At 35.3% G+C, this 14,806-nt stretch overlaps 1 protein-coding gene and 1 pseudogene across 5 annotated transcripts in view; one reads left to right on the forward strand and one right to left on the reverse strand.

Annotated features, from left to right (window-relative positions):
- Positions 1 to 14,806, reverse strand: part of PPFIA2 (PTPRF interacting protein alpha 2) — a 478,405-nt gene that overhangs the window by 78,254 nt on the left and 385,345 nt on the right. For all 5 annotated transcript variants that reach the window (XM_032594017.1, XM_032594014.1, XM_030323311.1 and 2 more), the window contains 2 exons: positions 14,381 to 14,601; positions 1,660 to 1,897 (listed from right to left, as the gene is read on the reverse strand). In XM_032594017.1, coding sequence (XP_032449908.1) covers positions 1,660 to 1,897; positions 14,381 to 14,601 — 459 coding nt within the window. The remainder of the gene's footprint in view (positions 1 to 1,659; positions 1,898 to 14,380; positions 14,602 to 14,806) is intronic.
- Positions 11,689 to 13,379, forward strand: LOC115518038 (annotated as a pseudogene).

The following is a 14,806-nucleotide window of genomic DNA, read 5'->3' on the forward strand; positions in this document are numbered from 1 at the left end:
AGAATATTTTTAATATCAAGTCTGGAAATGAGCGCAGAATAGAGGACTCAATGGCTTAAGAAGGTAAATGTTTCCTTTTTTAAAAATATTGCCATTTCTCTTTTATGTTGACTTTATTGCATTGAAGTCCATAATTGCAAAGAGTCTGAATATGAAAAATGCTGCCATACCATACAGTTTTGTTTCAATTCACAATTGTAAAATTAAAGAAAAAAGATATTTATACATAATAAATTTTATAAAAATAAAAATTAAAAAAATATGTGTTAGTTTTCCCTAGACGTGAGAGCATGAAATATACATATATATGTATATGTGTATTATATATATACACATAGATATATATATATTAGGTACAGTACACATTTTTGCAACGTATTTATTTAAAGGTGCTATTTAGAAAATTAATTAAAATTTTTTGTTCAGATACTTTACACACATACATACACAGATACAGATATTGTGACACTTTTTATAGTAGCTCCACGGCTTTCTGAACATATGCAGAAACACTATATACACTTCATGTTCTTCTGTGGTAACATTAATTTACTCTCCATTTGTTATATTTGTGCTAGTTTTACAGTCTCTAAGCTATTATTTTATCTATTTATTTTTAATTAATTTCTACCCCCAAATTTATGTTTAATTGGAATTTTGTTTTAATAGTATAGTTTTAATATTCATTACAAAACCAGAATTTTACCTCCATAAATAGTTTAGAATGTTTAAATCTTCATTATTGTCATTTAAACACAGTTCCAGGTAATCACAGAAAAAAATAAATGGGCAGAATAGTATATGCTTTTGCGTCAGCAAATTTGAAAGACATACAGCTCCATTTACTGTGTTAAACGTGGGCAATTTACTCATGCTCTCGAACGCCTGTTACTTCTGCTTTCTATTAAAATGGTGTCCTCTGACGTGCAGATGTTATGATGGGAAGTAAAACATCACAGCATTCAGTAGTCATTCCTATCATTTTTTTTTTCCAGAGGTTTTTCTACCTTATTTTTAGCGAAGGGCACTTTGATTTTCTCTGTTATGTTCAGAGCACCTCCTAATAATTTAGGTTTCCAACTTTTAATTCCTAATAATTTAGGTTTCTGACTTTTAATTCTAAACATAAAAATAAATGAAACAAAGGATTAAAGAATAAAGAAGTGTAAAAATGTTGACATGAAATTCTAAAACAAAATTGGGATATTGTTGCTATTGGTTTTGGTGGTTCTTTTTATTAAAGTTATATTATTTATATTATAAAAATTTAACATTTTAGGTTCTTATATTGGAGCAATTAGAACCAGTATTTTCTGTTATTTATTGTGTTAAAAGTAAAATACTCACTCCCAACTACTTCACCAAGATATCATAAGGAAAAATTTACTTAATGGTTTCCGTCACTCAGATTTCTGATGTGACATTTAGATCGCTGCTCTTCTATTTCCTTATTACGTGACTTGAAAAATTACATCTTTGTAGGCTTCATTTCCTCCACTCATAATGGGATTAGTAGTTGCATCTACCACATATGGTTGTTGCGAAAAAAAGAAAAACAATAAAACACACAGAAAGTCCTTAGAACAAACACCCAATATGAACCAGTTAATGCACATGAGTCTTAATGGGGTCAAATGTTCTCTGTGCACATCATCATACCAGTGTCATGACTCCCATCCGATCCATTTCCCTGGCAGGGCTTCGCGGGGTAAGCTTTGGCGTTGAGTGTCCACTGGGGGGAGATGAACTGGCCAGCGAAGAAGCTGTAACCGAGGCAGTGATAGAGGTACCTGGGTGGACCCTTGCTAAATTCAGGCCTTCCAGGCTCACACTAGCCACCCTATTCTCAATTTCTTCAGCACGTAACTCTGTAGATTCTTTTTCTTCCTGAATTAGCCTAAAAGACACAGTTGAATTTGGATCCATTATATGCTGCTATAGTGGTAATGAGAATTCACATAATAAAAAGCAAATAAATACATAAACAAATAAATAAATCTGTGAGCATTTTATATCAAATCTAATGTTTTCATTACTCAAAGGCAATATAACTTTCAATAAATTTCAGACACTTTCTGGCTGAAATTTAGAACATCTTTCTTTTCAAATGATATACAGCTCCTCCCCACTTTGACCCTCTTTCTATCTATACTATCACCTGCTAAAACTTTTAAAACCTTGCCTGCCTAGATAATTTTGCCACTAATCCTAATCTTATTTTTGTTTGTTTTTTTTTCCTAATCTTATTTTTGAACCGAGGTGCCAATAAATGAGACTTTTAGAAACTCAGATCCTAACAAAGATGTTGAATCTTACCTCCCAACTGATTAAAAAATATACTTGATAGAATCTTCAATAAATGGTCATTCATAATTATCATTTGGTCAAATAAAACCCTTAGACTTTTTTTTAAACCAATACCTACTTAGCCATGTCAACTTTAAATAAGCACCACGTGGGATGCCTGGGTGGCTCAGCTGGTTGAGCATCCAACTCTGGTTCAGGTCATGATCTTATGGTTCATGAATTCGAGCCCCACATCCGTGCTCCACATCAGGCTCGCTGCTGTCAGCCCAAAGCCCACTTTGCATCCTCTCTCTCCCTCTCTTATCTGCCCCTTCCCCCACCTCTCAAAAATAAATAAACATTAAAAAAAATAAGCACCAGGCAATTTAATAATGTGGAGATGATCTATCTCTAGATAGATACATACATCATACTTACATACATAGTGAAAAAATGTTTTAACTGTTGATATAAATGCTTTTCAGAAGACAAAGCACTGATACTCCTTTTTTTTTAAATAAAGAGAAACTTCAAGAATATGTATAAATGAACTATTACAGAGATGCAAAGAACAAAGAATTTTAGCGGGGTTGCATAAATACCCTATTTAAGCTGTATCTATTTGTTATAATGAAACTGTACCAGTAGGTGATTTAAAAAATGGGGTTTAGAACTTCTAAGACATTTTCCTCTTAACTATAAATGGCTTATTGTGATCTCCTATGATATATAATCCTTAACTGTAAGGTTATAATCACCATAAAGTTTTATTTTTATATATTTATTTTGGAAAACTGTTTGGTGGTTTCTTATAGAACTAAACATACTCTTACCATATTATCCAGTAATTGTGTTCTTTGGTATTTAGCTAAATGAGTTAAAAACTATGTCCACCCAAAACCAGCACACTGATGTTTATAGCAGCTTTATTCATGACTGCCAAAACTTGAAAGCAACCAAGATCTTCTTCAATGGTGAATGGATAAATTGAGGTACATCCAGACAATCGAATATTATTCAGAGCTAAAAAAGAAGTGAGCTATCAAGCCATGAAAAGATATGGAAGGACATTAAATGCACACGACTAAGCAAAAGAAGCCCAATCTAAACAGACTACATATTATATGACTCCAATTACATGACACTCTAGGAAAGGCAAAAACTATGAGGACATTAACAAGATCGACGGTTGACAGAGGTTGGGAGGGGGAAGAGATGAATAGGCAGAGCACAGAGAATTTTTATGGCAGTGAAAATGTTCTGTATGAAACCATAATGATGGATACTTGTCATACATTTTGCAAACCCACAGAATGTACACCACTAAGAGTAACCTGTACTGTAAACAATGGAATCTGGGTGATTATTATGTGTCATATAGGTTCATCAATTGTAATATACTACTGTGGTGAAGGATGTTGATAATTGGGGAGGCTGTGCATGTGTGAGGCCAGGGCATATATGGGCGATCTCTGTACCTTCTTCCCCTCAACTTTGTGTGAACCTTAATCCACTCCAAACATTTAAGTAAAAAAAAAATATTGAGCAGACTTACTCTTTTTTTAATGAATATAATTTATTGTCAAATTGGCTTACATACAACACCCAGTGTTCATCCCAACAAGGAGGCATATTTACTCTTAATTATAATTTTTCAGTTCCACAAAGAATATGAATTCTGTTACTTTGAAGTTTATTTTCATGGATGCACTTTAAGTTCACCCAGAGGAAAGCTTAATCAAGTAACATAGCACAATATTATTAATTCTTTAAACACATCCCAAAGGAAACACTGTCTCCTCTTAAAAAAAAAAAAAAATTGTACTTTAAAATGATTGATGGGAGGGGCACCTGGGTGACTCAGTCTGTTAAGCGCCCTACTTCAGCTCAGGTCATGATCTAGTAATTCGTGTGTTCAAGCCCCATGTCCAAGCTGTGCTGACAGTTTGCAGCCTGGGGCCTGCTTAGGATTGTTGGTCTCCCCCTCTCTCTGCCCCTCCCCCACTCAAGTTCTGTCTTTCTCTCAAAAATAAACAAACATTTAAAAAAGTTTTTAAAAATGGTGGGAATAACTCTTCTAAAAAAGTTTTTTTCTAAAATTAACTGTAGTTATTAACTCTAGGCATTGTATTAATTGTAAAGGAAGAGTCACACCTAGAGGAAAAAGCTGAGTAAGAAGTAGACTGAAGTTTAATTAAATAGGAAATCGAATGTTACCTTAGATATTCAGTTCATTTGGAAAAATAAATGACAATCCATTTATCTTTAGAATCTGGATGTAGTTACAGAAAGTAAAAGAACTAACAAAACAGACACCCTTTGAAATGTCCCAGTGTGTTGGCGAGGGCGTACCATATACAAAAGGATGAAACAATAAGTAAGACCACAAAAGCAAGGGAGTCAAAATAGTAGCTAATTAGCTACTATATATATATTAATATATAATATTATATATATAATATGTATTTAATATAATATAATATAATATAATATAATATAGTATAATATAATATATATTAATGTTTATTTGCTTTGAGAGCAGGAAAGAGAGCATGCATGTGTCAGTGGGGGAGGGGGGAGAGAGAGAGAGAGAGAGAGAGAGAGAGAGAGAGAAGAGAGAGAATCCCAAGTGGATTCTACGCTCAGTGCAGAGCCTGATGGCAGGGGCCAGTCTCAGGAGATCACAGCCTGAGCCGATATCAAGACTTAGATGCTTAACCACCTGAGCCACCCAAGTGCCCAGTAGCTAACTACTGATGCACAGATTAACTAACAAACAGGGCACTGGCAAATGAAGTAACTTGATCTCTTCCTTTAAGAGAGATTAGTGAACAGTGAGGAAACCAGAAAAGAGGCATTTTTTAATGCTTAAATTAGTTTGTGAAAGAAGAAAAATCTTATCCAGAAATAGATTCTAGCTGGTATGAGCAACTGTTTTTATGAAGATGCCTATTTCTCTTTTTTTATTTTTTAAAAATAAACGGGGTTTATTCATTTTGAAACATTCAAAATGAATACATGCACTATTTATTCATCCAAAATTCAAATGTTTTAAAGAAAAATAGAAACATAACTTTTACATTTACACAATCATCAAACAAAATATTTGTATCACAGCACTTAAGTAGCAAAAATTTGCTAACGGTTGACACTATTTCTCTTTTTTATATTGTTTTTAATTTTAATTCCAATATAGTTAACATGTAGTGTTATTTTAGTTTCAAGTGCACAGTATAGTAGTTCAACAACTCTATGCGTTACTCAGTGCACTCTAAGTGTATTTATTCTTTAATCCTTATCACCTACTTCACCCCTCCCTTACACCCTCCCCCTCTGGTAATCATTAGTTTGTTCTCTACAATTAAGAGTCTGTCTCTTGATTTGTGTCTCTCTCTTTTTCCTCTGGTCATGTTTCTTAAATTCTACATATGAATGAAATCATACAGAATTTGTCTTTCTCTGACTGACATTTCATTTAGCATTATACTGTTTAGCTCTATCCATGTTATTGCAAATAGCAAGATTTCAGTCTATTTTTTATGGCTGAATAATTCTCCAGTGTGTATGCATGTGTGTATGCCATTTGTTCTTTTTTTAAAATAAAAAAAAAATCAAAGTTTATTTATCTATTTTGAGAGAGAGAGGGAGAGACAGTGAGTAGGGGAGGGGCAGAGAGAGAGGGAGAAGGAGAATCCTAAGCAGGCTCCACACTCACTGCAGAGCCCAATGCAGGGCTCGATCTCACAACCATGACATCAGGATCTGAGCCAAAATCAAGTACTGGCTGCTTAATCGACTGAGCCATCCAGGGACCCCTATACCACTTGTTCTTTATCCATTCATATATCTGTGGACTCTTGGAGTGCTTCCACACTTTGGCTACTGTAAATAATACTGCAATAAACACAGGGGTGCATTTATCCCTTTGAATTAGTATTTTTATATTTTTGGGTAAATACTTAGTAATGCAATTACTGGACCATAGGGTAGTTCTATTTATAACTTTTTGAGGAACTATTTTCCAAACTGCACTAGTTTGCATTCCCATCAACAGTGCCCAAGGGTTCCTTTTTCTCCACATCCTCACCAACTTTTGCTATTTCTTGTATATTTGATTTTAGGCATTCTGACAAGTGTGAAGTGGTATCTCTCTGTGGTTTTGATGTGTATTTCCCTGATGATTAGTGATGTTGAGCATCATTCCATGTGTCTGCTCGCCATCCTGCATGTCACCTTTGGACACCTGTCTGTTCACGTCTTCCGCCCATTTTTCAATTGGATTATTTGTGTTTTGCATGTTGAGCTTATAAAAGTTCTTTATATATTTTGGATACTAACCCTTTATTGGATATGTCATTTACAAATATATTCTCTCATTCAATAGGTTGTCTTTCAGTTTTGTTGATTGCTTCCTTCACCGTGCAGAAGCCTTTTATTTTACTGTAGATCCAGTAGTTCATTTTTGCTATTGCTTCCCTTGCTTCACGAGATATATCTAGAAAAACGCTGACATGACCAATGTCAGAAATTACTGCCTATGTTGTCTTACAGGATTTTTAGGGTTTCAGGTCTTACTTTAGATCTTTAATCCATTTTGAATTTATTTTTGTGTACAATATAAAGAAGTGGTCCAGTTTCTTTCTTTTTTTTTTTTTTTGCATGTAGTTCTCCAGTTTTCCCAGCACCATTTTGTTGTTTTTTTCCCCATTGTATATTCTTTCCTCCTTTTTCTAAGATTAATTGACCATATGCTTGTGAGTTTATTTCTGGGTTTTCTTTTCTGTTCCATTGACCTATGTGTCTATTTTTTGACAGTACCATACTGTTTTGATAACTACCTGCTTTATAATATAGCTTGAAGTCTGGAACTGTGATCCCTCCAGTTTTTTCTTTTTCAAGATTTCTTTGGCTATTTGGGGTCTATTGTGGTTCCATACAAACTTTAAGATTGTTGGGGCGCCTGGGTGGCTCAGTCGGTTAAGCATCCGACTTCGGCTCAGGTCATGATTTCATGGTCCGTGAGTTCAAGCCCCGCGTCGGGCTCTGTGCTGACAGCTTGGAGCCTGGAGCCTGCTTCGGATTCTGTGTCTCCCTCTCTCTCTGACCCTCCCCCATTCATGCTCTGTCTCTCTCTGTCTCAAAAATAAATAAAACATTAAAAAAATTAAAAAAAAACAACTTTAAGATTGTTTGTTCTAGTTTTGTGAAAAATTCCGTTGCTGTTTTGAGGGGGATTGCATTGAATTTGTAGACTGCTTTGCATAGTATAGACATTTTAACAATATTTGTTCTTCCAATCCATGAGCATGGAATGTATTTCCATTTCCTTTTTTTAAATTTTGTTATTTTTTTGTCTTTCCATTTCTTACTGTTGTCTTCAATTTCTTCACCATTGTTTTATAGTTTTCAGAGTAGCATCTTTCACCTCACTGGTTAAGTTTATTCCCAGATATTTTATTATTTTTAGTGCAATTGAACATGGGATTGTTTTCTTAGTTTTTCTTTCTGCCGCTTCATTATTAGTGTAAAGAAATGCAAGAGATTTCTGCACATTGATTTTGAATCCCACCACCACTTTAGTGAATTCATTTATCAGTTCCAGTAGTTTTTTGGTAGAGTCTTTAGGGTTTTATATATATAGTATTATGTCATCTGCAATTAGTGAAGGTTTTAGTTCTTCCTTACCAATTTGGATGTCTTTTCCTTCTTTTTGTTGTCTAACTGCTGTGGCTAGGACTTCCAGTACTATGTGGAATAAAAGTGGTGACAGTGGACATCCATGTCTTGTTCCTGACGGGGAAAGTTCTCAGTTTTTCCCCCATTGAGTGTGATGATTGTTGTGGGTTTTTCATATACACTGTTTAATATGTTGAGGTATGTTCCCTTTAGAAATACTTTGTTAAGGGTTTTTTTTTTAATTTTTTTTTAACGTTTTATTTATTTTTGAGACAGGGAGAAACACAGCATGAACAGGGAGGGTCAGAGAGAGGGAGACACAGAATCTGAAACAGGCTCCAGGCTCTGAGCTGTTAGCACAGAGCCCGACGCGGGGCTCGAACTCACGGACCGCGAGATCATGACCTGAGCTGAAGTCGGCCGCTTAACCGACAGAGCCACCCAGGCGCCCCTAAGGGTTTTTATCTTAAATGAATGTTGTACTTTGTCAAATGCTTTTTCTGGATCTATTGAAATGACCATATGGTTTTTATCCCATCTCTTATTGATGTGATATATCACATTGATTGATTTGTGAATATTGAGCCACCCTTACATACTGGGATGCATCCTGGGAATAAATCCCACTTGATTGTGGTGAATGATTTCTTTTAATGTATTGTTGGATTGAGTTTGCTAGTATTTTGTTGAGGATTTTTGCATCTTTGTTTATGAAAGATATTGCCCTCTAGTTCTCTCTCTCTTTTGTGTGTGTGTGTGTGTGTGTGTGTGTGTGTATACGCGCGTGCGTGTGTGTGTGTGTGTGTGTGTGTGTGATGTCTTTATCTGGTTTTGGTATCAAGGGGACACTGGATTTGGAAGTTTTCCTTCCTTTTGTATTTTTTGGAATAGTTTGAGAAAAACAGGTGTTACCTCTTCTTGAAATGTTTGGTAGAATTTGTCTGTGAAGCCACCTGGTCCTGGACTTTTGCTGGGAGTGTTTTGATTACTGATTCAATTTCATTGCTGGTAACTGGTCTGCTCAAATTTTCTATTTCTTTCTGCTTCATTTTTAGTAAGTTACATAGATTCCAGGAATCTATCAATTTCTTCTAGATTGTCCAATATATGGGCATATGATTTTTCAAAATAATTCCCTTACAATTGTTTGTATTTCTGTGTTGTTGGTTGTTGTTTCTTCTCTTTCTTTTGTGATTTTGTTTATTTGGGTCTTCTTTTGTTTTTATGAATCTGGCTAGAGCTTTACCAATTTTGTTGATCTTTCCAAAGAACAAGTTCCTGGTTTTACCGATCTGTTCTATTGTTTTTGTTTGTTTTTGTTTTTGTTTTTAGTTTCTATATCATGTATTTCTGCTCTAATCTTTATTATTCCCTTCCTTCTGCTAGTTTTGGGTTTTGTTTGCTCCTCTTTCTCTAGCTTCTTGAAGTATAAAGTTAGATTGCTTATTTGAGATTTTTCTTGCTTCTTAAGTTAAGCCTGTATTGTTAAAAACTTCTTTCTTAGAACTGCTTTTGCTGTATTCCAAAGATTTTGGACTACTGAATTTTCATTTTGATTTGTTTCCATGTAATTTTTTATTTCTTCTTTGATTTCTCCATTGACTCTTTCTTTGTTTAGTAGTATGTTATTTAGCCTACACATATTTGTGCTCTTTCTAGATGTTTCTTGTGGTTGATTTCTAGTTTCATAGTGTTATGGTCAGAAAAGATGCATGGTATGACTGGTTTTTCAAATTTGCTAAGACTTGTTTTGTGGCCTAATACGGGATCTATTCTGGAGAATGTTCTATGTGCACCTGAAAAGACTGTGTATTCTGCTGTTTTGGATGAAATGTTCTGAATATATCTTTAAATCCATCTGGTCTCATGTGTTATTCAAAGCCACTGTTTCCTTATTGATTTTCTGTTTGGATGATCTGTCTTTTGATGTAAGTTAAAGTCCTCTACCATTATTGTATTGCTACTGATTAGTTCCCTTACATTTGTTATTAAACCTTTTATGGATTTGAATGCTCCCATATTGGATGCATATTTACAATTGTTATGTCTTCTTGTTGGATTGTCCCCTTTATTTCTCATTTGGTGTCTTTCTTTGTCTCTTGTTACAGTCTTTGTTTTGAAGTCTATTTTCCTGATATAAGCATTGCTACAATGGTTTCTTTTGACATTCATTTGCATGATAAATATTCTTCCATCCCCTCACTTTCAATCTGTAGGTGTCTTTAGGTCTGAAATGTATCTTGTGTAGACAGCATATAGATGGGTCTTGATTTTTATCCAATCTGTCACTCCATGTCTTTTTATTGGAGTGTTTAGTCTATTTATATCCGAAGTAATTATTGATAGATATGTATTTATTGCCATTTTGTTACTTGTTTTGTAGTTGTTTTTGTAGTTTTTCTCTCATCCTTCTCTTTCTTTCATGTTTTGTTGGTTTTCTTTAGTGATATACTTGGATTCCTTCCTCTTTATTCTTTGCATATCCATTACTGGTTTTGGACTTGTGATTACCATTAGTAGTCAATATTAAGTTGATGGTCGCTTACATTTGAACCCATGCTTTAATCCTCTCCACACCACATTTTAGTCTATAGTGTCATATTTTACATCCTTTTATTTTGTGAATCCCTTGACTAATTTTTACAGATATCTTTTCTACCTTTAGTTATGGAGTTTTTTCTTCCAGTCTTCTAATCATCCTCTGGGTTATTTGCACTGACATGAGTGTTATCTAGTTGTTTATGGGATGAGGCAAGGTCCTCCTACTCCACAATGTTTCCGTGATTTCCAAGATTCCTGTGTCTTTTGAATGTTGCTATACACTTAAATTATATGTACTTCTTAATTTCTTACAAATTAGCAACTATATTAAATACATTACTAGGGTCAGCAAAGAAATATTTAAAAGGACAGTAATTTGAACATACTATTTATCAAACTTAATTAGCCTAGGTCAAGATTATAACTGGGCTTTACTATCTTAATGTAACAAAGCTGAGTTCCTGGAGGGACACAGGTTGTTATTGAGGGTGTGTGTATTTATTTTCAGAGAAAACAAATATCACAGAGATATATACTTGATTTCAAATCTATGCAGTGAGTTCAACCATTAACTGCAAAGCATCAAAAAGTGTTATTTAGTTTGAATTTACATTCTATATTCCTTCTTTTTCTTTTTTTAAGTTTATTTATATATTTTGAGAGAGAAAGAGAGAGAGACAAGCACATGAGCAAGAGAGGGGCAGAGAGAGAGAGAGAGAGAGAGAGAGCACATGAGCAGGGGAGGGGCAGAGAGAGAGAGAAGGAGACAGAGAGAATCCAAGCAGAGCCTGATACAGGGTTCAAACTCATGAACCATGAGATCATGCCCTGAGCCAAGATCAAGAGTCAGACACTTAGCTGACTGAGCCACCCAAGCACCCCTATATTATTTTTTCTATTTATGCTAATCTATCATTATGAAGCACTTTCTATTTATCAAGAAAAGTGCCAAGATCTGGACATAAAACAGTGAGCAAAGCAAGATCCATTTCTTGTTTTTATATAATTTACAATCTAATAAAGGTAAGGAACTGAAGGACAGTAAAACAAACTGAAGGTCAGAAGAAGGAATGGTGGAGATGTTCATGGTGAGTAAGGGTAAAGAGGGTGAAATGTTAGGGCACAAGGGTGTGGAATGAGGATAATGTTCCAGAAGAAAGGAACAGCAACGACAAAGGAGAGACCATGGAACATTCAAAGAACTGGAAGTCATGTTTAATGGGATATAGAATAAGGTAGGTGAGAAAGTTGAGGCAGATGGGACATTGTAGACCATATGAAGTATTTTGTTCTTTACCTTAAAAGCAACTGAAGGGGTTGAAAAAGGGTGACCTTACATAAGCAAACTGGGTTTTAAAAAGTCAGTTGGGGAACCTGTATATCATGAAGAAACCAGGCAGAAACTATTATTGTCATCTAGATGAAAACTTATTATAATGCCCAATAGGGTGATGATAGTAGAGAACTGGATAGATTTGAATCATATTAGGAAGCCAACAGATTTAGCTAGAGCCAGAAAAACAAAAACATTGTTCAAAATAGTAAAATACTGTTCATTTGTTGAAAAAAAAAACAAGTTAAGAATAGTTTCTCAATGTTCAAAAGAATATAAATCCCCTTGACACAGCTGGGTTCTTCACTGAGGTTAGTTAAGTCAATGATAAAAAAAAGAAACTATGACCCTTCCACACAGTCACGCTGATCTAGTACCCTCGCCTGGAATCAGGCTGAAATCTTAGCCTTGCCACTGCCTGGACCATCGACCCCCACAAAGTGAGTGAGCGTCAGGCCTTCATAAAAATGAGTAAGCACTATCTGAGTGTGCTGCACACTGAGAAAAATGTGCTTCCTGCGGGAGTGGGCGGAGAGCATGGGGGGGTAAAAATACCACCTTCTACTCATAAAACTAAATCAGAAGACAATAAATATCAAGGAAGAAAAAACAGATAGTAAGAAGGTGGAGGAAAGAAAAATACGAAGACAGACCATCAAGTGAGGAGAGTGATCTAGAAATTAACAATGAAGGTATGATTGAACCAGATACTGATGCCCCTCAAGAAATGGGAGATGAAAATGTGGAGATAACCCAGGAAATGATGGATCAGGCAAATGATAAAAAAGTGGCTGCCACTGATGCCCTAAATGATGGTGAACTACGGAAAACCACTGACTTGTTCACACATGCCATTAAGCTGAATCCTCGCTTGGCCATTCTGTATGCCACGAGAGCCGGGGTCTTCATCAAATTATAGAAGCCAAATACTGCCATTTGAGACTGTGACAGACCTATTGAAATAAATCCTGACTCAGCTCAGCCTTACAAGTGTAAAGGAAAAGGACACAGACTTCTGGGCCATTGGGAAGAAGCAGCACATGATCTTGGTCTTGCTTGTAAATTGGATTATGATGAAGATGCTAGTGCAATGTTGAAAGAAGTTCAACTGAGGGCCCAGAAAATTGCTAAACATTGGAGAAAGTATGAGCAAAAATGTGAAGAGCGAAACATCAAAGAAAGAATGGAAAGGGCTAAGAAGGTTTGGGAAGAGCACGAGAGAGCTCAGAGGGAGGAAGAAGCCAGAGGACAATCAGGAGCTCAGTATGGCTCTTTTCCAGGTGGCTTTCCTGGGGGAATGTGTGGTAATTTTCTTGGAGGCATGCCTGGAATGGCAGGGGGAATGCTTGGAATGGCAGGAATGCCTGGGCTCAATGAAATTCTTAGTGACCCAGAGGTTCTCGCAGCCATGCAGGATCCAAAAGTTATGGTGGCCTTCCAGGATATGGCCCAGAACTCAGCAAATAGGTCAAAATATCAGAGCAGCACAAAAGTAATGAATCTCATCAGTAAATCGTCAGCCAAATTTGGAGGTCAAGCATAACGCCCTTCTGACAAATAAAGCCCTTGCTGAAGGAAAAGCAACTTAGATCACCTATTGGATGTCGCAGTAACACAAACCACTGTACCTGTGACCTCCTCGTGGAGAAAGCTGGAGTGCTGTGAAGATAATCCCCACCCCTCTGCCCCACATGCAACTGAAACATTTTATAGTGGTTTTCCATTAGGGTATTCATTCAGATAATGTTCAGATAATGTTTTCCTCCTAAGAACTACAAACTGTAAGCATTTTTTAAACCTTAAAAATATTTAAAACATATTCAAAGGGTGTGTTAATCCTTACATTTTTCTTTACTAAAAAAAAAAAAAAGAGAGAGACTATGATCATCATTGGGACTCAAGAAAGTATATATTGTTAAAGTTGAAATTATCCAAAAAAAGAGAGATTATCTTAGTGACAATATTTCTCAGTGTTTGAATTGTTAACTTATACAACTTAATTCCATAATTAATCTACTCTTTGGAAGCCATCTAATTATCAGTGTGGTGACAGTGCGTTTTTTTTTTTTTCATATCTAGTATACAATAATTCAGTCATAGTTAGTTTCACTCTGATGTCTATACACTTTTAAGGAGCTGGCTGCACATTAATTGCATGCTATTTAGTACCTTTACTGTAGTGTTAAATGTACCTTCAAAATGTACCTTATTACCACAAAATATCATTTAAATAGATTTTAATTTAAAAGGCGACTTAAAATTCATCAGAGAATATTTTATCTTTACCTTATGCTTTTATATTGCCCTAAAATCATTAGTTTACTTATGTTTCATATATGTTCCTTATAAAGATCGTCCTAATTTTACACAGGACATGTATAGATATCCTAAGAATCTTGTGAAAATGCACATTCTGATTCAGTGTAGTGTGAGGTCTCAGAGTCTGCAGCTCCCAAGTGATGCCAGTGCTTCTGATCTAATCATGATATTTTTAGGATCAAGGTCTTCTAATCCCTTAAAACCATCAGTGATAATTGAACTCACCTGATTTCTTTGTTGATGGCATCCAACTGTTCTTGAAGCATCATGGCTAGAGTCTGGGCATCAGAATGACCACTTGGTGAGAGAAGATCCATTGAGCTAAAAATAGTTTCTCGGTCATCATCATCAATATCAGACATTTCAGTGTCACTTTCAAAAGGGTGGCTGCTTAGCACTCCAATTTGCTGAGTTCTATTCCACTCATGATCCCCAAGAGATTTCACCTGAATGGTAAATGAGTAATTATTGTACATATCTTATTGCTCATTATCAAAGCTCTAGTCTGAAAAAATCAACTTGCACACACTCTTTTGTAGCTTACTTAGGAAAAGCAGAACTGATTATTAAAATTTTAACGTATTGTTTTAATAAAATATTTCTTTGACATCTTAAGTAATGGCACGTACTAATTGTCAGCATAAATATCAA

The sequence above is a fragment of the Lynx canadensis genome, chromosome B4, assembly GCF_007474595.2.
Source record: "Lynx canadensis isolate LIC74 chromosome B4, mLynCan4.pri.v2, whole genome shotgun sequence".
NCBI lineage: Eukaryota > Metazoa > Chordata > Mammalia > Carnivora > Felidae > Lynx > Lynx canadensis.